Raw genomic sequence first — 26,272 nt, forward strand, 5'->3', positions numbered from 1 at the left:
ACTATTCTTTGGAACAAATTCAGGTATGCTATCTCAAATCCATATAAAAAGCCAATGAAACCTGGTGTCCTTGAACTGGAACATGTCCGCAACCCAACCACCAGCAAACAACAGCATCAGCATTATTATAAATGGAGCTAAGACAATGGTCAATAAATGCAATAAGCTATAGTGAATAACAGCTATTAAGAATCTGGGATACCAGAAAAATCCCAGGAATCAGGTAGAACTAGAAAGCTGGGTAAGCAAAATGCCCTTGATGTGATGTAGAAGCATCATAACCCATTTGAAAGCACAAGAATAAAAGCAGGCAGATCTGTCCTAGTGTGGGGAGGAAATCAGAATCAATTGCCCTGGACTGTAGAATGCTGGCAACAATCTGTGTTCTAAATCTCATGGATATTGCTGAAGAAGATACTGTGCTCCCGGCCCAGGCTGGCAATAGTTCTCGGCTGTTTTGGAGTCTGCCTTGTAGGCCAGTAAGTTCCTGGACCTGGTACTTTCTAAAAGAAATAAGATTACCAAATAAAGGAAAGTACACTTGCGCAATAACATGTCAAAGCAGGGGGCTGAAAAAAGACCCCTCTAATTACTTCTTCTAAATTTTATGAATTCAAAGGGGCTGTATTGCTATGTTAACTATGTTAACTATGTCAGCCCATTCTTTCTTATCTCTTTCTGAACCCCCAAAGCACTCTTCCTTCTCTTCTGCACCACCACAGGTCTGTCTTTGAACCTCTCTCTGTGTTAGCTGTCCATCTTTCTCTGAACAGATTTGTCCTCAGTTACTGATTTTAGTGATTTTGTAATGTTAACACTATATGTTCTTGCTGTCAGCCATTCTGGGTGTGCTTTTATGGAGAATGGTTGTAATAAATCATTCCAATTCATCAATCCCAATTAATTACTCCATTTGGATACACAAGATGTATATAGAAATCCAAGCAGAATGGCCAAATTAAAATTAATAAAGTAATAAACTAAAATATTAATAAAATGTAATTGTATAACATTTAAAAATAAGTGTCTGATGCTACTTAATTATGACTGCATCTACATGGAGGTGTGAAACTGTATCCTTGCTATGGCAACTGCAGTAATAACCTGCTTGGGAATGGTGCTCCCTGGTCCAGAGCAGCTCACACCTGCCATTGCCCCCTCCCCCCACTCCTTGCCCTCCCCACCCCATTGCTCTTGCACAAAAGCACAGTCATGACAGCAATTTTGCTGGGATGCTGCCCCCGATCCAGAATCCTCCCCCCTTTCCCTCACCTTCCCTTTCCTTACTGAGCTGCAGTGTCACAATACAGCAGGGAAAGAGGAAAAGGGAGATGGGATGTGGAGCTTAGTTCCACTGTTTTGAAGGCAGAGCTTGGCTCCATCCTCCTTCCAAGGCGGTTATGAAGCAGCATCCATCTAGATGCTCCCCCTGCAGTTGCCTCACAGTTTCCCTTTATTTCAGAGAAAATGAAGATTATATTTTCTTCAAAGGAAATAAAGAGCCAAACACGCCATGCACAGAACAGGCATAACATCATTTGGATGCTTCTCCAAAACACTGGATGACAGGAATGGGCACTAGGGAATACTTTTGCCTGCAGACTTCCCATTATATCTCCACAAGTGAAAGGGCAAGATCCTTATTTAATGGCACTTGAAAATTCAGGAGCCTGGCATACCACCAAAGGATTCAGAATCTCACAGGCCCCTTCTGAAGCTACAGCCATGCTTCGTAATTTGAACAAGCTAGAGTATACATTAAGGTAAAGGTAGTCCCCTGTGCAAGCACCGAGTCATGACTCATTACTGACCCATGGGGGGACGTTGCATCATGACATTTTCTTGGCTGACTTTTTACGGGGTGGTTTGCCATTGCCTTCCCCAGTCATTACATTACATTATCTCATAATTATATTTGAGTCCAGTGGCACGAGTCCAGTGGCACCTTCAGATTTTCTGAAATACTCCTGTCTGAAGAAGGGGGCTCTGACTCTTGAAAGCTTGTGTGTGTTATGTGCTGCCAAGTCACCTCTGACCTATGGCGACCCTATGAATGAAAGATCTCCAAAACGTCCTATCCTTAACAAACTTGCTCAGATCCTGCAAACTGGAGGACGTGGCTTCTTTTATTGAGTCAAGCCATCTCATTTTAGGTCTTCCTCTTTTCCTACTGCCTTCTACTTTTCCTAGCATTATTGACTTTTCCAGAGAATCTTGTCTTCTCATAATGTGACTAAAGTACGACAGCCTCACTTTTGTCATTTTACCTTCTAGAGAGAATTTGGTCTAGTACCCACTTGGCCTTTTTGGCCATTCATGGTATCCACAAAACTCTCCTCCAGCACCACAATTCAAATGAATCAATTTTCTTCCTGTGAGCTTTCTTCACTGTCCAGCTTTCACATCCATATATCATAATGGGGAATACCATTGTTTGGATTATCTTGAGCTTGGTCCCCAGAGAGACATCTTTTTCTTTAAGTATTTTATCTAGCTCCCTTGTTCTTCCTAGTCTCAACCTCCTTCTGATTTCCTCGTTGCAGTCTCCCTGTTGGTTGATGATTAAGCCAAGGAATAGAAAATCTTGGACAATTTCAATCTCCTCATTTTCAACTTTAAAACTGTATAACTCCTCAGTAGTCATTATTTTTGTCTTCTTGATGTTGAGATATAATCCTGCTTTGGCACTTTCTCCTTTAACCTTCATCAGTAGTTGTTTCAAGTCTTCACTATTTTCTGCCAGTAACATGGTGTCATCATCTACTTATTTCAAATTGTTAATGTTTCTTCCGCCAATTTTTACTCCAGCTGCTTCTAGACCTAATTCAGTTTTATGATCTGCTCTGCATAGAGGTTGAACAGGGAGATAATATGCATCCTTGTTTGACACCCTTGCCAATTGTAAACCATTCTGTTTCCCCATATTCTGTCCTTGAAAGCTTACACTCAGAAAATCTTGTTGGTCTTTAAGGTGCCACTGGACTCAAATCCTGCTGTTCTACTGCAGACAGACATGGCTACCCACCTAAAATTATATTTCACGTTATACTTACAGTATGGGCTGGTAGCAGACGTGATACTTTTGAGACAAAGCATGACTGAATAGGCAGAGGTGGCCTTTCCCTTATTTCATAGTCACCTGGGCCTGGACCTTCTTTCTACAATGTAATGAAGTTTACATACATTGGTTAGCATCCACACAATACATACATTTTATTATTACATTGTTGTTCTAATTTATATGGTAGTGGTATTGACACTACTTTAATGGCTATCAAGAATCAGGACTCGAGTCTGCAGTAGATCCTAGACCATTCTTTAGATAGTGTAAAGAGTTCAAGTGGAAGATGGTACTCTAAATTTTCAGTGTACATGACGAAGTTCTACTTGTGGTTCTTTGGCTCCTGTCCCTTTTAACTCCTTAGCAAAGTACATGTTTTGCGCATGTGATCACAATCCTCAGTGTACGGCCTGGAGTTCTCCCAGAATTCCAGCTTATCTCCTGACTAGAGAAATCAGTTTCCCTGGAGGAAATAGCAGAACTCGAGGACAGACTCTATGGCATTACATCCCCACTGAGCCCACTCTTCAAACTCTGTCTTCCCCAAGCACTGCCCCCAATTTGCCAGGAATTTCCCAAGTCAGTATTGGTAAATCCTATTTGCAAACAGAAAGCTCCTTATTCAATCACTGGCATCTCTAGTAAAAGAAGATGTTGAGAAAGGCCTCAGACAGATGGAGGATACAATGTAACTCTCCTTTTGCCTTAAAAATAAATGCAATAAATTATTACATGGCTAGCATTTGTGATATCTCATATAGAGAACTGCTGTAACATAGTGGTTAAGTGGTTGGACTGCAAATAAGCACTCTGCTGGTTCAACTCCCACTACTGCTATGAGCTCAGCAGGTAGCCTGGGTTAAGGCATTCGTCTCAGCCTTGGCTCCCCAGTTGTATTGTGGAGAGAATAATAACACTGGCTTTGTTCACTTCTCTGAGTAGGGACTAATCTTTCTGGGAAAGATAAGCGAATTTATTACTATTATTGTCTCAATTATTCAATTAATCAGAGAGTATAAAATTGGTGCAAATCTCTATGTACCATGTGGATTCCATAAAAAGATCCTGATGTCTCACCACAGAAGCTGTGCAAATCTAGCTCAGCTGACTAAAGACCTTGACCTGTACTGTCTCTTGTATACTAGATCCCTTCAAGCAAACTCCTTCAAGCAAACTAGAGATGGGCACAAAATGGAACACGAACCAAAAAGAACCACGAACCAGCCCAGTTCATGGTTCCCAAACCAGCGGTTTGTGGAAGCTCGTTTCCACGAACTTCCGAACTGGTCTGCTGGTTCGTTTTGTTCATTTTAAATGCCCCTTTCTGTGCCACTGCAAAGCAGCACAGAAAGCGGCATTTAAACTCCAGCCAGCCAAGCCCTGCTGTTTAAATGGGCATTTTCCCGCCGTTCCGAGTGGCGGGGAAATGGCCATTTAAGCTGTGGGTGGGGCTCGGCTGGCTGGCCAGGAGTGGTGGTACCACTGAGGCAATAGATCAGGAATTAACACATTTGTAGGGACCCCACCTACAAAATGAAGACCAGTGACACACACTCAGTTCATGGAATATTTGAACTGGGAAGGCATTCTACAATGTTCCCCAGAATAATCCACAATATGCGGGGTAGTTTTCTCAGCAGTCAAGTTGATGTAGAAAGGGGAAAAATGATAAACCTCCAGTTGATATTAAAATTAGTGTTTTAATATAGCCTTTTCCAAGAAACTTTGACTGGTGAGGCAGCATGTAAGGGAGAAGCCATTTATCTCCTCGAACCATGGGAACCCAACTATAAACCAAAATTAATGGCTATGTAGAACTGAATCTAGGGATTCAATGTTCTGGGCAACATTGTAGAATGCCCAGTTCAAATATTCCATGAACTGAGTGTGTGTCACTGCTCTTCATTTTGTAGGTGGAGTCCCTACAAATGTGTTAATTTCTAATCTATTGCCCCAGTGGTACCACCACAATTTCGTGTCAGGGGTTTCTTTTTGTCGAGTGACCAAGGAAGACAGAGTTCTTTCATATTTGTGCAGAAGGAGCATGTATACAATGACATAGAAAGATGTGAAAACATGCACCTACACAACTACCAAAGGTACAGAAGCTCTATTCCCCTTTACATGTGTCACCCTAGAAAGAGAAGACAGATGCACATTAAAGAAATTAAAAACAAATTCCATGTAACAGTTTGGAGTGAAAGGTAATTCATGGGTCTGAAAAAAGTTGAAGACTACAGCCCTAGAATACACCCAGCTTTTCGCTGCAGCTGTCTTTCCAGGAGGGTTGTCTGCCATTACTTATCTTCTTGTTGAGGGAGCCCTAATAAGCATACAAGAATCACAGGATTTTCTAGGGCCTGGTTTCTACTTCTTTTATTGTGGGGCCTAGTTTCTAGTTCTGTTTCTTTCACTGTGTTCCACCAAGGCAGCAATAATATTTCCTTTAGTCACAGAAGATCTGAATGACTTGGATTGATTCTGACAGATTTTCAAAGCCCTGAAGTAATTACAGGATACATCAGCCTTATCTTGCAAGGAGAAATAAACACATCTTTTAATGTTAGAAAGACTGACAAAGAACATGAGCCATCTCATTGCTTTGAAACAAAATCATTTACACCAGTCCATTTGTTTTCAATCACTCTCAGACACAAGTGGCAGCAACTCGTCAAGCAACACTTTTATGTTATTGTTATAAAACCAGGAAAATACATCTATTTATATCCAATAGGTAGGTTAATGTCTGTCTATTTTTTCCCGTGTTCATGTGTTAACATCTGTCATGTTCCTTCGAGCATAAAAATGATGCTTTTTAACACATTTGAAATTGTGACATCTCTCAGGGTTTTGTGTGTGTGTTTTCCATGCAGCAAATCAATTTTGTTTTGTTTACAGGAAAGGTTTAAGAGCTTGGAGGCTTGCAAAGATCTCTGGAAATTTCACTCAGCCAGGACTCAATGACATTACAAAAGCAACTCAGTGAAAGGAATAGGGATTGTTAAGAAAATGGTTGGTGACAGCCTGTAGAAGATGTAGGGTCTTTTCACAAACTGCATAAGCTTCATTTCAGCAAAAATATCACGAGAGATACATAATAAAAAAAATTACCACATGCGTTTGAAGGTGCATGTTGGCCTATAAAAATATAAAACAATGAAACCAAAACAGGCCTATAAAATATAAAACAAAAACATACATGCAAAAATGGTTGAACACATAAAGCTGCCTCATGGTGTCTGTCCAAAGAATCCAACGTTATGTATTCTAACTGGCAGTGGCTCTCAGACAAGCCTTTTCCAAACCTGTTTTGATCCAGCAAGAGGGGTAGCCATGTTAGGGCCAAGCTACACATGACGAATTGCACTTGAACAGCAAGTGTATTTCTCCCTGTTCACTTGCCCTCCACTCAATCCACTTGCCGTTCAAGTGTCATTCGTCATGTGTAGCTTGGCCCTGAGTCTGTCTGTAGCAGTAGAAAAGGCAAGAATCCAGTAGCACCTATAAGACTAACAAAATTTGTGGTAGGGTATGAGCTTTCGAGAATCACAGCTCACTTCTTCAGATACAGCTAGAATGTGAGTCTATATGTCCTTATATTTTGAAAAGTGGAGTGGTTACAGAAGCCGAATGATAATAGCTGGTGAATGACAATAGCAGGCATGATTGAATAACAAGCCAAGATGCCAACTTTGCTCTCATATAGATCCTAGCAACACCATCAATGGACCCAACAACATCAGACATACCATCTCAGTTCATATTCCTGCTCATCCTCCAAAATGATTTATGCCATTACGTGTTGGCAATGTCCTTCCACCCTCTACATTGGACAAACTGGCCAGTCCCTTCAACAAAGAATTAACGGACACAAGTCTGACATCAGAAACCAATACATTCAAAAACCAGTGGGAGGAGATTTTAACCTTCCAGGACATTCAGTTGCTGACCTAGAAGTTGCAGTTATCCTGCAGAAGAATTTCAAAGGGAGATTAGAAAGAGACTGCTGAATTGCTGATAACAAAGCTCAAGACAATGCATCCACTTGGACTGAATCGCACCATAGGCTTCCTGTCTCATTATCAATGCTGATTTCTCCACACCCACTTCCCCTCTGCATATCCCACCCTAGCCAATCATGCCTGCTATTATCATTCACTGGCTATTATCATTCGGTTTCCGTAATTACTCCACTCTCCAAGATATAAGGACAGATGGACTCATATTCTAGCTGTATCTGAAGAAGTGAGCTGAGACTCAAAAAAGCTCATATCTACCACAAATTTTGTTAGTCTTATAGGTGCTACTGGATGCTCTTTTCTACTGTTTTGATCCAGAGATGCTGAGGACCTTCAACAGGGCCGGCGCGCCCATAGAGGCCAGGTAGGCAGTGGCCTCAGGTGCGAGGGCACTGGAGAGGCGCTGGAGGGGGTGTCAGGGGTGGAGGTGCACGCCGCGGAGCTGGCATGGCTGGTCCGCAGCTGCTGCAGCCAGCCAGCCAGCCCCGTGCCTCTGCCGCTGCTGCTGCCACACGCCCCCAGCCGGGTGCAGCAGCCACGAGCCACTGCCGGGGCGGCGTGCGGAGCGCAGAGCAGCCTCCGCCCGCCACCCCAGCCATCCGCCGGCAAATGCCCCCGGCTTGTGCTGCGTGATGACGTCATCAAGCAATGATGTCATCGCACAGTCCGTGGCGCGTACACACACGGGGGGGGGGTGCCGCAGGCACCAGAAACCCTGGCACCGGCAGTGACCTTCAACAAGAAAGACATTTAGTTCCACCACTGAATAATGCTCCCGTCCTAGCTTGGCTAACTTATCAACCAGCTGCAGAATCCTATACAGCAATAGGTTTATGGCAGCCTTGTACAATTTGTGACATAGTGAGCTGAATGCAAAACACCAGCCACGTATTGTGTCCTGCCAAGCACATGACAATCCCCTCTGCCATTTTGCAGGTCTCAGTAGTGGATTCTTGAGCCACCACCATACATTCTTATGTATTTACGGAGAGGGGGACCCTCATCATTTGACTGCCAATAGCCAAATAGAAAGCAAGGATGAGTCACTCCTTGATTAACGTTTTTTTCTACTGGAGAGGCCAACAACTGAACCAGGAACTTTCTGTATGCAAGCTAGGCACTCTTTCACTGAGACCCAGTCCTTCCCTAGCAGGACTAAACTGGGATTTCATGTTTCTCATCTAGAATGCACAGCAACTTGCAAACATAACTTCAAACTTCTTCAAACAGCTGGCTCGAAATATATTGTTAACTTCACCAAGATCCAAGGTCAGTATAATATTTGCTTTGTTTTCAAATATACGAGAAAAGCACAGGTGGACTCAAAGAAGCCCTCAAATGGGATAGCCCACTACTAGAGATGGGCACGAGCAGCAATATGAACTAAAAAAAGCCACGAACAGCCCAATCAGCTGTTTGCGAACAAGCTGTTCCTGAGGCCCCATTCTAAACGAACAGGTGGTCCTTGCAAGCCTCGCTCGTTGCTGTTCATTGCTGTTCGTCAAGCCAGAAAATCTGGCATCTGCAATCAATTCCCTTGGTGACCGGAGGCAGGGACTGTCTGAACTCTGTCTGAACTCCTACTGTCGCCCTGGAAACCCCAATCTAAGCCCAATTTAGCTTGATAGGCCAGTCTTCCTTTCAAGTGTGGGGATCCAAATTCCTTACAACAAGGGATCAAAGAGCAGGGGGGAGGGGGGTTCCCAGCTCTGATTTTGCAGACAGTGGAGAGACAGTTGCTGTTGGCATTTTGATAGAGCGAATGCATTGGCGCTTGAATTTTCTTTGTGTATGGTGGGATAGGGATCTACCCCTTCAGGTTCCAGGGCTGCTGCCAGGCTCTGGAGCCAAGCTATTATTTATTACTGGTACATTTCCTGCTGCCTGCTCTGGTAAGGTTTCTCGGAGAAGTGCGGTAGGGATCTTGATGGCTGGAGGAGGGCCTGCTGGCCCCCACGAACAACAAACATGTTCGTGCACAGGTCACGTTCGTTAATGGTCATTGTTCATTGTTCATGGATGGCAACGAACAACGAACACCGTGTTCGCTTTTTTTCTGTTCGTGCCTATGTCTACCCACTACCCTACAGATCACTAGAGAGAGAGAGACAGAGAGAGAGAGAGAGAGAGAGAGAGAGAGAGAGAGAGAGAGAGGTACTAGCACTTCCAAGGTGTTTCAACCAACTCAAAGGTGTGTCTGCTTCTCTTTCTGTCTCTTCTCAAAATCTTTTTTTCCCCCAAACACAGACTGACAAATCTGTCATGTTCCTTTGGCAGGGGCGGGGTCACCTCTCCAAGATCTTATGGGATCTTCAACATAGGTCTCAGTGGACCCCCTTCTAGTGATTATCTTCCACTAAGGAAACAATGATCATAGTTAAGAAACATTTGCATTCTTTTGTGTCAGGACCTTCCTCCCTTCCCCTTAGGCCAAACCTTTAACAACATGATCGATGTTTAATTTGGAGAGGTTATCCCACCTCTCTACTAAAAATAGTATCCAAGGTGTCTTACAAAATTAAAACATTAAAATGTTAAATAATAAAACAGAACCAGCAGTAAAAATCAATCAGTCAATAAAAAGTTTCAGTTTCAGTTTCAATGTAATGAAAAGTACAAGGAAAACTTTATATGGCACCTAAAAGATAAGTTATTTAAAATATTTATATCCTGCTTTTCTCTCAATGAACAGAAGTCAAAGTAGTTTACATTAATTAAAAACAACAACAACAACAACAACCTTCAGTTCACAGAAGTGTTGAACAGAAGCTGGCACTGGACAAATTTGATTGGGGAAGGAGTTCTATCCCTGGGGCACTGCTACAGAAAAAACCCTCTTTCTGGTATGGTAACTCCCTGTCCAAACTCTGAAGGTGGCATTACATAGAGAAGAGCCTCTTCATATGGCTAAGTGAATCAAAATGTTTCTTTGTGCTTACAAAATACTTGAGAAACTGGTCATTCACTTATATGGGGGCACTTGAGGGCAACAATGTGTACAGGAATTCATTTCTCTCATATCTCTTAGCAATATCCCTGCATTATGCAGGCCTTCCCTCCAAATACACCCTCTCTCACACTCACATACACACATAAGTGACAGGCATTTTGTCAGTGATAAAAGGAACAAGAAATTCCAAAGTATCTTCAAAGCAACAACAGCCTAGCCAATCTTGGTCTTCAGCTGCAAAACATGCAGGTTTCAGCTGCTGTTGCTCTGAGGCAGGAAAATGTTAAGATGTCGGTTACAGCTCATTTGTTGCAAAATATTGGACAGCAGCTGTATCAATAACTCATTTAAGGAGCTGTTGTTTACATGGAACGTCTCTTCTATCACAGAAGGCCACCTGGCATGAGGACATTAATGAGATCCTCCAGGATTTTCAAATAAAAGGTTAACATCTATTTAAAAGCCAAAGAACATCCTTGGAGAATTGGTGCTACATACAATCCTTTGCTATTCTTTCAAAATACATGCTGAGCAACTGCCACCCGGATTCCCCCCCCCACCTTCTGACCTCCACTATAATTCTTCAGAAGTGCCAGCCTGATCAGTAAGAAGGGGGGAAGTGATTTTTAAATCCAAATCACCTTCTCTGTTTGAGTGTGGATTTGATGTGGCTGGCATCTGAAAATTAGCAAGGAAGTCAAAGGGGCTAGAGACGGCTTAATCCCAAATAAAAAAGAGTAGACTTGCCAGAGTTTTTTTAAAACCCGTATAACCAAAAATATCTAAAAGAGAGCAGGGAAGAAATAGAATAATTTCTGCTCAATGGTATTTTAAACATTTGAAAAAGCAGAAATAATACAGCAAGGGAAATGACACAAACCTCTGGTCCAAAATGTTATCCCACCCCCTGCTCCATTAAATCACAATTAATATAGACTCAGCAGGTACCAACTATTCTGCATGGGCATTAACAGTAAAATCCTAAGCAGAGTTGCTCCAGTCTAAGCCCATTGATTGACGCCCCCATGCCCCGCCTCCATGGTGTACGCATATTTCTTTGGAACCTCTACCGTTGCTTCTGATCAATCAGGTTTGGCAGGGTTTTGAAACAATTAAAAACTTTCATACCTGTTAACTAGAGGTCAAAAGTGGGATGAGTGTATGAACCAGAAACAGCAACTAGCTCTTTCAAACTGCCTTCAGCTCTCTGAGCAAAGCTATCAGTGGTAACTAGTTCAAGCGCCATTTGAAACAGTGGGATTTCTGACCAAGCAAATATGTTTAAGGTCAGGGCATATAATATGTAAGCCTGAAGTATGAAAATGTGCCACATTGCATGGCCTAACAGAACCTGAATCAGAACTGCATAGTGTATTACAGTGCTCATTGTATGTACCATTTTACTTTTACTACATCGTCTTCTACGCTTGTAATCCACTTTCTGCCTTGTTTATGGAATTTCATGCCTTAGATATGTTTTTGTTTGCATTGTTCTCTAATCCTAGCCCTATTGCATTGTTTTTACATTTTGTAATCTGCCTTGAGTCTCAGGCAAGAAAAGAGGGCTATAAATAAATGAATGAATGAATAAAAAATACTGTGCTAAGCAAATCCAAATCCTGCACCAATGAAAATGAATCTTGCATCCCATTAGTAAAATGCTGTAGACTGTTCAGTGAATCATATTAACCTCTGGAATTGCACGATTGAGAGAGAGAGAGAGAGAGAGAGAGAGAGAGAAATCCACTTATTGTGGAGGAGGAAGGCAATAAGATTAAGCATTTCTTCCCCCTTGTGGCTTGTTTCCTTGTTTCTAGCAGCCTTCTTGGGTTCTTCACCAACAGGTCAACTGTGCTCGTTTTACAGCATGTAGATTTGGTGGCTAATTTAAGCAAAATGCTTTTCTGTTCAGCCTGTGTAATACATGCATGAATCACCACCAGAAAGCTGTCACCTCTGTTCACCAACATGTGCTAGATGCTCAGAAATCATAACACTCCCCCCTCCCACCATCACCCAGTCTTTTGTAGTACAGGATGTTCTACTTGGTGAACTACTTCTACAGGAAAAAAATAGGAGTGGGTGATCATGCGAAGGTTGCTTTACACCAGAGAATCAGACAGACATCTGTTAACGAGGAGACTGCATAACAAGGTCAAGTTTGAGGCCATTTGGTACACTGTCGTCCTGCAGATGTGTTTTTCCTGCTGTCATCATGATGGATTTCTGCATATCTAAATGCACTTCCATTGATCTAGCAACTTGGCCATTGTGTGGAGTCAACTTTAGCAACTGTACTTGGGTTTGTTGGGAAGGCTGACTAGTTTGTTTCAATAGCTAAGTCCTATCTTTCATCCCCAACAACAATGAAGTTTTAATTATTTATTTACAAGATTTGTATGCTGCTTTTCTGCTGATTGAGGGCCTCACAGGTAGCTAACTATTAAAATAGTATAAAAACATATCATTAAAACAATTCATAAAAACAATTAAAACCAAAACTAAAATACATATCAAAGGCACATAAAACAATAATTAAAACATAGAACAGGAAGGACGATCATTGAAGGAACACCAGACCCCCCTCCCCCAAAGGCTTCACCTGCTCACAGAAAACATTGACAGGAGACAGATGAAGATCTATGAGGAGAGAGTTCTATAGTTTTGGTGCCACAACAGAAAAGGCCTTCACTTGGGTTTCCACATGCCTAATCTCAGAAGGTGGGGGCTCCTGAAGCAGGGCCTTGGAAGATTACTTTAGTAATCTAGTAGGTTCATATGGAAGTAGACAGCTCTTCAAGTATGCTGGTCCCAAGCCATATAGAGCTTTAAAGGTCAACACCAGCACCTTGAACAGGGACCAGAAACAAATTGGGAGCCAGTGTAGATAAGCCAAGAGTGGGGTTATATAGTCCTTATAAGGTAGTCAGGTCTCTTGCTTTGATGGGAGATCTTCTGCCAGCGGCCCCATCCACCACTTGATAGGGCAGTGGGGGAGAATAATGGGTGGGAAATTGGTGTCACTGTGAAACCACAGTTTTGAGGAATCCTAAAGTGTCACCCTGGCACAATGATATCACTTCTGGGATCATACTGGACATGATGTTGCTGTGAACTATACCAATTTACATGTCCTTGCCTCCATAAAGCTCCCACCAGTTGCCAATACTGGGCTGACAACTCCAGGTCCCTACAACCCACTCCACTCTGGCTGCAGCACTCCTTACCAAATGAAGTTTCTAAGAACTTCTCAAGGGCAGTCCTATGAAGAGCGCATTGCAGTAATCTAGTCCAGATGTTATTAGGCCATGCAACACAGTGGCTGGACTTTTTCTTCCAGGAAAGGCTGCAGCTGGATAACCAGTTGAAGTTGGTTAAAAAAGGACATTCCTAGCTGCAGCTGCCTCCTGATCCTTCAAGGGAATTGCAGCCCTATCCAGAACAGGGGATACTTGAAATCATGAGTCAAGCCTTCCACTCACCAATAGCACCTCCACCTTGTCAGGATTAAGCTCAGTTTATTAACCTGCACCCATCCCAAAACAGGCACTGATTTAAGGACACTTCCTGTTCGCTGCTGGGGAAGTGGGTTATATGCAACCATCCTGTTCACCTCTGAGTGGTGTGTTCTTTCCGCACAAGGCACATCCAACTAATGGAGGAGCCCCTGGTATTGACTTGGGTGCATTTTGCACTGACGGAACTCACCTCCCTTTGCTTATTTGTATATTTTCTTAATTTATATACCACCTCTCCACCATGTTTAATGCTCAGGGCAGTTTATAGTATACACGTAAAATACATTATTAAAATAATATAAATACAGACATTAAAATCGGTAATACAATATTAAAATACAAATTCAAACATTAAAAACTGATAATACAATAGAATACAAACATTAAAACTCAAAGAACAGCACTATCACTAAATCCTACTCATGTCGATTGTCTGTAATAAATCAATCATATGGAACCAAACTAATAAAAATATCAGAATCAGCCTCCAAATGCCAGACGAAACATCTCTACTTCGCAGGCCCTTCAGGAATTGCATCAAATCCCAGAGGGAGCAAGTCTCCTCTGTTAATGAATTCCAGAGGGGATGTCTGCTTAGTTGGATACACCTCTGGTAGCAGTCCTCCAAATAAAAAGTAACATATTGAAGAGGTGCTTCTTGAAGTGGGAGCATTGAGCTACTGTTTCTGTTCAGCACAAGGATAGCCTCCACCCCATGCCAAATTCTGCATACATCAGAATGAGGATTTCTCCCTTTCATCACTAAACATGTGGCTTGTAAGTCATCCGAGCTCTGAATCAGCACATCAGACATCTGGCACAGTTTACAGCAGCTGGGAAAGCTGGCATTGAAGCTGACCTCCCAAACAGGAACTGCATTTTGGTCACATTCATCTCTCATTGCTCTTCCCTGCCCTACTCCCATTGGCAATGCTTTGAGTATAAGGTCCTCAGGCCAAGGAACTCTCTTGTCTGCTAATGCTGTAAAATGTGATTAGAAATAATAAACCAGCTACTTTTGCACCTTACTTTGGTCTTTCCTCTTCTTCTCCCTCATCTTCTGCCCCCAGTCTCCATACCCTTCCCAATTAAAAGAAAACCTTTCTGACTTCTCTGAAAATTAAAATCTGCTATGAGAAAGCAGTATGAACCCAAGCAAATATTTGCAAGAATCACTAACTGGATTGCTACATTCATATCACAGAATTTATGTCTGCTTAGTAGAAAACTGTGTATGCGCACATATGTAAGTGACAGTGTGCAAAGCCCATACGGCCCTCTGTGGCATCAAGCAATGTTCAAGGTCTTCCAGATATTTCTGACTGTGCTACAATGACAGCTTTGGGGACATGATGGATTTGTCTTTGAGGGAGATTCATATGGTCTGAGCTTTCTTTTCAGTGTTTCCAGGATCAAGCCATTTGTCAACATTATGATAGGGGTGACTCATACGCTCTCCAGCTGATACTCTTGCTTAATATTGATGACAAGATCTAGATACTTCCTCATAGTCTCTGCTCCTGAATTCTGGATATTATTAACTGGAGGTGCAGACCCATCAATAATGTCAGCCAGCTTGCTGTGTCTGTCTGTATCTAGACACTCACCATCAACATATCCATCAAGTAGGAGAGCCATGACTCTATATGTTTTACAACTAGAATTTTCAAGCATTTTATGAAAGCTGGAACTTTTCATAATATGGATTCTCTTGCTCAAGAACCTCTTCAATAGTCTTCTGATGTATACCTCATAAGCTGCTCCAAGCATTTGGTGTTGCTATCCAATGAACTAACTATGAGTTGATCCTACACAATGATTAGATACTCCACAGTTTATGGCATTTTGCCTCACAGAAAGCCTTCCCCTTCCCAAACACACTCCCCCAATTCTTTACCCCCAAATTTCTAGGAGTTTCCAAAAGCCAAGCTGGCAACACTAGTTTGAACAGGGTTCAAGTTTCTTTGCTTGGTGCATCAACAGACACATTTGGGTAGAAAATGTAACATATAGCTCCAGTAGGAACTCTATTCAAAAATATGCTGAGTCATGGTCAGTTGCCTGCTAGGAAAATGCCAATTGGCCTCTATAGACTTGTAATTCATGCCACACATTTTTGAATACTATGGTCGGATGTTAATTTTTAATTTAATTTAATTTAATTTATTATATTTATATTCTGCTCTTTTTGTCACAAATCACCCATGCACAGCCATTTTCCATCCCTTTCAGGGCCCTGTGTGCCATTGCACTCTGCATCTTAGAGAAGACTATTTGTGGGGCAGTTAACACATGCTGCTGGCATAAATTATGAAATTACAAGCAGGGAACCTACAAGGACTTACTTACTGGGTCACTTCATTTTCCTCTCTATGGCCTTCCACAAACTATGTCCTCTTTCTTGCCTCCTAGACCCCTCATATCCTTTCCTTTCCCTGCTTTGTTCTTTCCTTCCAACTCACTAGCCAACTTTTCTTTTACCTCCCCCACTTTATTTATTATTTATTTACTTCATGTATACCCTACCTTTCTCCCTAAAAGGGACCCAAAGCAGCTTTATTGTCACTTTATTGTAGTGACAACCTTGTGAGGCAGATTAGGCTGAGAGAATTACTGGCCCAAGACACACAGCAAGCTTCCAAGGCAGGGTGAGCATGTGAACCTGGGTCCTAGTCTGACACTTGAGCCACTACACTAGACTGGCTCTCAGCTTTCCCTCTTTCCCTCCTGATGGCAGCCCTCCCTGGGAAAACCCTATCCCAGTTGTAAAGTCATGCTGTAACAAGTCACTCAAGTGAGCTGTGCAGTGGCCACTGCCAGGGTTGGCCAAGTCATGCAACTTGTACAGCATCAGGTCATCCAGTATCCACTACCACACCGGGCTGAGTTACACAAATTGCATGGTAGCAAGTTGCACAATGGCTGTTGCTGGGCTTGGCCGCAATGAGTCCTCCCTTCCAGAGGTGGACTGTGAAGCCAGAATAGCCCCAGAAAGGGCTCTCCCCCACCTTTTACTAACAGAAACCAAGGTTTGAAGGCTGGCAATGTTGTTGTGGTTGCCTAACAACTCTCACAATGGCCACTGAGATTTCTTTTCTTAAAGTTACAGGCACTACTATTATATGTTGGGAGGGTTAACCCTCCTCCATTTCCCCTGACCTGGATAGCCCAGGCAAGCCTGATTTTGTCAGACCTTGTCAGACCTTGAAAGCTAAGCAGGTTTAGTCTTCGTTAGCAATCAGATGAGAAACCACCAAGGAAGACCAGGGTTACAATGCAGAGGCAGGCAATGGCAGGTAGGACTTGATGACAAAAATTTGCCTTGTTTGATTATGGCTCCAGTTTCCGGATTTAAGTATCGACAAATGGGGCCATGTTGAAAATTAGATATATGGAAATGTTAGTCAAGTAGCCCTTCTGTCTGCTGTTTTATGCTGATTTGTTGCTGCAATGGCTCATACGGTTTTAACAGAGTACGGAATATTTACAATAATATCATTCTTAATTTTGAAAAAAAATGTATCTAATGCCCATGCCCAACACACGTGTGTTTGTATGTGCGCTGAACTACCACTGCAAAGCCCTGTCCTGAAGCCTAGACTACAGTTGAAGAGGCGTAGTTAGATTAACTGTGATAGCGCACATAGAGGAGAGGTAACTAATAATCTGAGAAGGGCTAATTAAGTGAGGCTCCACCTTTGGGACATCTATATCCTTCAGTCATTTGTCAGTATGGTACTTACCGGGCTAAAAGTTGGAAACCTTTGAACTGCAGATCGAAACATATAATTCCTATATTTAGAGAGGAAGAAGAAAATATTTAAGTTATTTGAAGTGTTAGCAGCATTAGCAACAGATCCTAGCCTTTATAAAAATAAATGCATCTCACTGCTTTCATTGGATTTTATGGTCAACTAAGTCTGCATTGGCCATATGGAGAAGATTGGATTAGTGGCTCCATGCAGAGGTTCAGCACATCCGAAGTAACCATTTGACTGAATTACAATCAGCTCAGCTATAACTCAAATCCAAATAGGAGGTATTCTGCTAGATCAGACTGGTGGTCCATCTAGTCCAGCATCCTGTTTCATCAAGTTGCCAGCCAGCTGCCCTGGAGGACCAACGAACAGGGCACAGATGCCAGGGCCTTCCTCAGATGTTTCCTCCTGGTACTGGTATTCAGAGTTTATAGCCCGATGATTCATGAATCTAATCCCTTTTTAATTTAATCCCCTTTAATCTCGGCTCGTGGTCATCACTATGTCCACTGGCAATGAATTTTATAATTTATTTACTTGTTGACTAAGAAAGTACTTTTATCTGTTCTGAATCTGCTGCCTATTCACTGGATGTCCCCAAGTCTATTATGGGAGTGGGGGCTTGTCTTTATCCACTTTCTCCACCCAGCACATAATTCTTTATAAAGCTCTAAAAAGTGCCCCCCAACTTTCTTTTGTCTAAACTGAAAAGCCCCAGTGTCTTTAGCCTATTCTCACAGAAGAGGTACTCCAGCCCCCCCAACAAACAAACAAACAGACTTCACTAATACACTGCTCAACTTTCAACTGCAGACAATTCATGAACAAATTAAATAGCACTGGTCCATTGATGATCCTTGTGGGAACCCACAGTTTACACCACTCCATTTCAAAAAATATCCATTTATTCCTGCCATTTATTGTTTAACCAGTTTTTAACCATGACAATCTTTGATGAGGAATCTTGTCAAAAGCCGTTTGAAAGTTCAAGTAGATAGTCTACTGTATTATACATGTACTTGATCTTCTCAAAGAACGCCAAAAGCCCAATGAGGCAGTACTTCCCTTTGCAGAAGCCATGCTGATTTTCCCTCAGAAGGCTTTGTTCCTTTATGTACTTAACAATTCAGTTTCCAGTAATTTGTGTGGAACAGATGTTAGGCTAACTGGTCTGTAATTTCTTGGATCCTCTCTAGATCCCTTTACAAAATCTGGTATAACATTGGCTACTTCCCAGTCTGGTGCAGGGACTAATTTTAGTAACTAGTTACAAATATTGGTCCCCTCATTTGCCATCTAGCAGCCAAACTGCCTTCCCAGCCAGTTTCCTACTTCTGATACATTTGAAGAAACATTAGCTGCCAGCCTATCTAGACAGCATAGGATTCCATAACCTTAGCAACAGGCAGGCAAGTCAGTATGTGGTAAAGGCATCCATCACAGACTCCTGGTCTCAAATCTGCCTGACGATCAAATCTCCCATTACCTAAAACCACCTCCCCCCAAAACCCAGAGGGATATCTTCAGCATGAAAGGATATTGGTTTGCCAGCTAAGGACAGTATCTTTTCTAAAGGTACATTTGCCCCTTCCTCAACTCAAGGGCATTGACCTCAAATCCTTACCCTCATCTAGCTCAGGAGTAGAAGTTCTAGCAGGTCCCAGAAGGTCTCATCCACATACTTTTCTGCCTTTCACACACCTCTCTGCATTGGCAAACCTAGCCTCAACAGAAAAAAACTGTTTTCCAAGAGCAAAGAGCTCCAGAAATCGAGCACATGACCCACACTTTCTGTCCTTCAGGCAGATAATCATACATGCGGCACTCTCTGTAGAACACTGGTTCCATCATTGTCAAAATCTAAACTGAAAACTGTATTCTTACCTTACATGAGGAATCACATACATGTATGGCACTAATAATACAAATACTACCCTCCTTCTGCATTTCATACTCTCAATGTCTGGACATATTATATAGCTTTTCATAAGGTCCTGGGATTCGTGGTGCATCTGTTTATATTTTCATTGTGTTGGTTACAATTCAGCCTCCAGAATCATCGTCTCAAGACATTTCTGACAATGCTTCTAAGACAAGATCATCTGCCTATAGGTTCCCACCAATGGTGGGCAATCTCCTGGTTTGCTCACCAATTACTGGCAATCAGTGGGAAGAGGCAGGCCAGGAAATGGGTGGGAATGTGCCTGCATCCCCAGCCAATGATATCACTACTGGTGTGACCCAGAGGTAACTGCATTGCACCAGGGCTGATTCTTTAGGAATTGACTTCAATGCAACACCGTCATTTCCAGGTCACACCAGAAGTCTCCCCATAGACCTGAGGAAGAGTTACTAGCACAGGAAGCACAGAGTGAAACAACTGAAAACAACTGGAAAAAAAAAACCAAACGCTGCTTTCTCTCCCAAGAGGCCTGTTGAAGATGGCAAAAGGCACAACCAGAGTCTGTTCAGTAGTGCTGCAGTACTCCATTCCAAGCCACTACATCCCACCTCTTTAGACCCCTTGCAACCTCCCTTGAGTGATAGACCTCTGGCAGATATAAGGCTTGCATGGGGACAGAAGCACTCAATTGGACTCCATATTTTAATGGGTCAGTTTCTTGCTGATTTGAGAAAACTAGAGATGGTCATAGAGTGGCTGCTTAGGATAATGGTGTGAACCACATAAAGCTTTCTGCTCCATTGTGGTGGAAAAGGGGGAGGGCATGTAAGTCCATAGGAGGAGATGCCAGTGTTAATCCCTACTGACTTTGCTACCACGTGAGAGACGGAGTTGACATCTGGGCAGAGTCTGGATGCTAAGTGTGGGAATGGATATAGAAACAGAAATATTAGAGTAACACATGTGCCTTGATTTCCAGTTTGATTTGAGAAGTCCATCAATTTCCACCTGATCAGCCGAGTTAGTTTTGCTTCCAGCAGCAAAAAAAAGTTTTCAATGTAATGATAGGGCGGGGGGTGGGGAGCCACGGTTACTGGCTGACCCTACAAACTTGGTAGTCCCAGGGCACTGCTGTGCACTATTGACACTACGTGTATGCCTGCAATGCTGTGATCCGACTGGCTTGTTGTGATCTGCACCCTGCTGCTGTCCACCCTGGATAGCCTTCTCAGCTGGGTTGGTTTTCCCAGAAAAAGCATAAAGAGCTCTCATCCTGAAGAGGACTTAAATAAACATTCTCAGAGAAATTATTTGGTGGGTTGCTAAATTGTATATTATTATAAGGAATGTAATATTTGTGAATGAATGCTCAACGTTTTAGAAACAACATACTGGGAGAATCTCCTGCCCAAATGGATATATATGGTTGTGTCTGCATGTTGGACTGAGTACAGGGATTTCCCCAGAATTAATATTTCAGTTTTTATCCTTGATTAATCTAGTTTAAGTTCCAGCCAAAGGGTAGCATGTCCCAATGGTGTTGTGGGATGCCACAGCAGCTTAACTATATGTTACTATAAGCAGAGCTATGATGCTTTACCCCTCATCCAACTTACCCTGCCACACACAACCATTCATTGTTCCTCTTAAGGTGCTGAACATTACAACATTGTCCCATTGCTGAGCAAGATTGCCATTTGTTGCGCAAGGTCATGTATCCCTTTCTGCCTCTGCCTCACCACCTCTGCAGCCCAAAAAAATCCCCTTATGAGAAACAAGAAAGCCACTCAGGGCATGAAATATATGCTGATTTAAGCTGCTTGGCAGACCAGAGCCAGGGTTGTTTTGGATCCTACAGAGTGGGTTGCCTTGTGCTACATGCAGCATGTGCTCCAGTGCCCAGTCCTTTGCACCATACTATTCATACTATTCATAGAAGTAGCACATCTGGTCAAACTGCTACAGCATGGTGCTTTCTTGAAAAGGAAGAATGCTTCCATGCTCATTGAAACCAGTAGTTGGGTTCAGTGCCCTTTGTTCTTTGGCATGGAATTTGTTGCTGCTTTGAAATGAGGCAGCACAGAGGCAGAAAAGGACTTGGACAAAAAGAAAAGACGATTAGAAGATTGGCTTACTTACTTGGATGGAAAAGTGGGAACTAGAGGAGGAAAAAGATCATACTGTCCAGGGTCAGTGCTTATATTCTGTAAAGGGAAAACAAGTACAGACAAGAGAATAAGTAACTCATTTAATTTGCAATATTTGAGTCCAGTAGCACATTAAAGGCCAACAAGATTTATTGAATATAAGCTTTGGAGAGTCAAAGCTCCCTTCATATTTGATGCCAGGTGTCCTATTTGCCTGGAATAGGACACTGCCATGGACAGCAGAAGAAGTGGCCACCACAAACAATATTGTCATGGACTCTGGTAGTAAATGCCACTGAAATCCCCAAAACAACTTCAGTATAACAAATTTAGGTTTGGGATCCTTTCCCAGCTGGAAAAGGAGCGTCTACTGCACAATGGTGAAGAGGACTCTAGAAACCAACCAGGAATCTACCCTATTTCTGGACTTTCTTACAGTCTTCTTACCACATGGATCCCACTGAGAGTTACAAATATGTTACAGCAATCATGTGGCAGGAACAGGAGGAGCCAGAATTATTAACTCTTCAGAGACAAGGTCAGAACTATGAGCTGCAAATGGAGACAGCCGGAAAGAGTGCCCCACTGTGCCCCACTGTGTAGAGGAATCCTCCCCACTACTGACAGCCCTCACTATCTTGTTGCCCCCCTCAGCAAGTTTGCAAAGAGATGCAGAGGGTAGGGGGCACTCTCTTTCCATGCACACTAGCAGCAGATCCTTCCCAAAAGTGGCAAAGCAAGGTGAATTTATCAAGGAGTCATGAACCAGCAGGCTGCACCTGAAGTTCATTTTTTTTTTTTTATTTTTTTTTTTTATTTTTCATAACTACAAAACACTACACCAGACTATCACAAGGAAAGGGAAGAGGGAAGGGACAAAGGGGAGTGGAAAAAGAAAAAGGGGGGGGAATGAACTACAAACACTAAACACTACACTTCAATGTTTCCCTTCATACTGTCATAATACAAAAATAGCTCCATAGAATAATGATGGAGTGGTTAATCATACAGAGAATAAACATTTCAAATTCTGATTAAACTTTCCTCCCCCTTCTGGGTCCCGGACGCAATTCTCTCTGTGCAACTGCTGTTGCAATGCTCTCCTCCTCCCCCCCCCCCTCCGGCTCCTCCTTTTCTTCGTTCTTGGTGCAGCAGAGTTCTGGGTTTTTATTCTCAAAATCCTTTAGTTGATCTTCTGATAATATCTTATAGGCCTGATCTTTATATCTGAACCATATTCCTTCCGGGAATAACCATTTGTACTTTATTCCATGGTCCCTCAGAAGAGCTGCAAACTTTTTATATTTAAAACGCCGTTTCCGGACTAGAAATGGAACGTCCTTCAAAATCTTGACTTTCAAACCCATAAAGTCCAAATCCGCATTGTATGAGTTATATAGGATGGTGTCCCGAATCTTTTTAGTTGAAAAGTCAATAATGATCTCACGAGGCAACTGTCGCTTTGTTGCATATTTTGAAGAAGCCCGACGGACCTCCAAAATGGCGCTTTTAACCTCTTCTTTAGTCGTCCTCGCGGGTGTCGCCAGTAATTCCGAGACCAAATCCCACAGATCCTCATTTTCCTCCTCTTTTACGTTTTGGAGACGCAAAATTGTCTGCGTTCGTTCCACTTGTAGCCCGATCAGTTGGTTCTCTACCAACTTCAGCTCCTTTTTTGTAGCCTTCACAAGTGACGCACTTTCCAGAGCAGACTTTTCTGCCCCCCCCGCTGCTGCCTTAATGGTTTTCACCTCGCTTTCAATTAAGCCCACCCTTTGATCAGTTTCGTTCAGCTTGTCAACAAAGGGTTTTATGGCTTCCACCACCGCCCTGCGCACCAATTCTTCGAGCGACTCCCCTTTCTGCAAGGTGGCCGAGATTGACTTACCGAGAGCGGGACTTTGCTTCTTTGCTGCCATTTTGGGGGGGGGGGGGCGCCAACAAAATTCTGGAACTCCACGAAGGGGAAGAACGAGTCTTCTTCAGATCAACCTCTCCTTCACAAACGCTTGTAAAACAGAAGGGATTCGCTTGTTTACAGGCTTCCGCCTGTTTCTTTTACTTGCCGTTTCTCGTTGCCCGGCGGCACTCGAGGCGCCGCGCACATCTGCCGGCCTCCATAGGGACAAACGGGCAATTCCCTCCCCGCATTGGTTTCGGGGAGTTCTTCCCGCCGCGTCCCGGACCCTGGCTCCCTCCCTGGGAGTCCTGGGGGCTAATCCTTGCAGATCAGCCGCCCGGTCAGGGTGCCCGGTCGTTTCCTCCCGGACCAGCCGAGAGGAGCGTCCGGCATGGCTGAGAAAACGAAACCGAATCTGCACCTGAAGTTCATGATACGTGGTTGAAGACCACAGTCTTACAGGATGCAGATATAGAAAATGGAAAGGTCTCAGAACTCCCATCTTATCAGACAACTGGAATCATACACACACTAAAGGTGTGTGCCCCCCCTCCAATTTACTTGTTGGATCTTGTATTTGAAAATAGCATAAATATCTGATATTCCTGATATCTGTGTCAGATTCTCAATTCAGATTTGGTTTTAACTGGTAATTGTGAATATATTTGGCCATTATTCCCTATGGGAAAAACTATCCAGGGGGCTTGGTGGGCATTTTTCAAGCAAACTCCACCAAATTTGCAGGGAATCTAGTCCTTTCTGTCCACTAAGGACCTCCCCAGTTTCAGAAAGATTGGACCCTGGGGTCCAATTCTATGGTCCCCCAAACAAGGTGTCCCAGCCACTAGCCATTGTTTCCTATGTGGGAAACATTTCCAAGGCTTTCCAGGCAAATAAACCTTAAGCAAAGGGGCATCCCCTAGCCAAAAGCCACTACCAAATACAAGTCCCAATGCAAGGGTAACCAAAGAAGCCAACCAGAACCAAACTGAAGCAAGAGTACCTACATCACATCAGAGAATCCCACCAGAACCAATGTCAGAACAGAGAATCCCAGAAGAACCAATGACAACTAAGACAATCACAACAAAATCAAACTGAATCAAGGAAAGACACTATTGCCAGCCCATCAGAATGATCCCAACCAGAATCCAGGCATGCAGAACCCAGAACCAATGCATGGACAAAAGAACTGACCCCAAAGCACAGAATCCCAGCAGAACCCACATCAAAAAGTCAAACTGAAGCAAGGAGGGAACCTTTTGCAAGCCCAGCAGAACCAAAAACCAATGCCAAACTATTACCAGACAAGTCCAGAAAGCCTGCAAAGAGAGGAAACCTCATTCATTCACTTACTCCTCCTCCCTCCTGCCTCACTCCCCCGTCCCCTGCGAGGAAAAAGCCCAGGAAAGCCTTGGAAAGTTGAGGGTGGGGGAGAAAAGAGCTTGCAATAGCAGCCAGCCAGCTTTAAAAAGGCTGTAGGTGAGTTTGCTGGAGAAACCTAAATATATTTGGGGTTATCCAGCATTGATTTAATTCGTATCCCATTTTATTTGTGATTCTCTATGTGATTTGTGATTCTCTATAGGCACAGTGTTATACGTGGGGATTCCTATGAAGCATATTCAGAAGCTTCCACCAGTTCTAAACACAGCCACTGTGCAGATCTAATCATATCTCGCTGGTGCTTAAAGATCTTCAATGGAGACGTGTTTGTTTCTGACCACAGAATGTGATAGCTCTTTTAAAATTCCAAATAGCCTAAGAATGAGTTGCCCAATGTGCCACATGCTACCCTGTGAACCTTGCTGTGCCTTAAAATCTTCTGCAAAGGCTATGTTCTGTGGCCCCCTGATCATAACTGCTAATGACACTGCTCAGAAGACATCCCCCAGACAAGTTCTCTTTTAAGCGTCAGTCAAAATCACATTTATTCACTCAGGTTTTTGGTGGCATTGGACAACTGTTCTGAGGGCTCTTCGATTGCTGGCTCTCAATTATTATGACCAGTGTTTTTTTTCTAAAAATAGAGGTGCCAGTACTCCTGATGGGTTCCCCTCTCAGCCAAAGTCCCGAATGACCTAGAGGTGTCAGTACTTTGTGAAAAGGTGTGGAATATGGATTGCCTGTACCAGCATGTAGCCCCTTTTCAAAAAAACCTTGATTATTTATTGCAATACGTCATTTTTAATTTGAATTGTAAATTCACCGCAGGGGGCTATATTAGGTAGAAAAGTGGGGGAAACTTTTTTAATATATACAAAAATTAAACAAGTACATAAGGATCTTGAGCAGTTATGTTGAAAGGAGTGTTTGGGGAGGGGTAACTTCAGCAACACTATAAAGGGGGAAATTCCACTTGCCAAGTTCTTCTTCCTCTTATACAGCCGCTACGAATACAGGAACTTGTGCTACATAGAACCCTTGCCATTCTTACAGCAGTTTCAGCTAGTGGCTCAAGTTGCAACATGGGCTAAACCCCATTGAAGTCAATGGGAGCTAAACAACTTATCCACATGCAGAATAGAAGCCATCATTTTTACAAAAAGCATTGTCTAGGATCAAGCCTTTCTCTCCAATTTCAGATTATGAGGTTTTGGACTACTCAGTAGTAAAGGAAAGAGATACTTTCTGAGCACGTGATCAGAGTAGCTGTGCTATCGCTCCTTTAGCGGTTAAGAGAGTTGGGATCTGGGAGGTCTGAATCCTCACTCTCATGGAAGTTCAGTGGGTTGCCTTGTGTCAATCACACTCTCAGTCTAACCAGCCTCACATCACACGGTGGTTGTGAGGATAAAATGGAGGAGAGCAGAATGAGGTGAGCCACTTTGGAGCTCACTGGGGAGAAAGGCAGGGTATAATTAAAGTAAAAAGTCTGCTTTTTTAAACCATCCTGCATAATTTGGTATCATCTGCAAATTTAGCTGCTACACTGCATACCCCCAATTCCAAATCATTTATGAACAAATTAAATAGTGCCAATCTCAGTGCTGATTGTTTTAGGAACCCACGGCTC

General features: G+C 42.9%; 1 protein-coding gene across 1 annotated transcript in view; it reads right to left on the minus strand.

The window, feature by feature from the left end:
* Positions 1 to 386: 386 nt before the first annotated feature.
* The window catches only part of STPG4 (sperm-tail PG-rich repeat containing 4), a 32,165-nt gene continuing 6,279 nt past the window's right edge, over positions 387 to 26,272 (minus strand). The window contains exons 3-6 of the mRNA XM_054972507.1: positions 21,349 to 21,413; positions 17,292 to 17,340; positions 3,054 to 3,158; positions 387 to 503 (exon numbers count right to left, since the gene is read on the minus strand). Of these exons, the coding sequence (XP_054828482.1) occupies positions 387 to 503; positions 3,054 to 3,158; positions 17,292 to 17,340; positions 21,349 to 21,413 (336 nt within the window). The remainder of the gene's footprint in view (positions 504 to 3,053; positions 3,159 to 17,291; positions 17,341 to 21,348; positions 21,414 to 26,272) is intronic.

This window comes from Eublepharis macularius, chromosome 1 (assembly GCF_028583425.1).
Source record: "Eublepharis macularius isolate TG4126 chromosome 1, MPM_Emac_v1.0, whole genome shotgun sequence".
Lineage (NCBI taxonomy): Eukaryota > Metazoa > Chordata > Lepidosauria > Squamata > Eublepharidae > Eublepharis > Eublepharis macularius.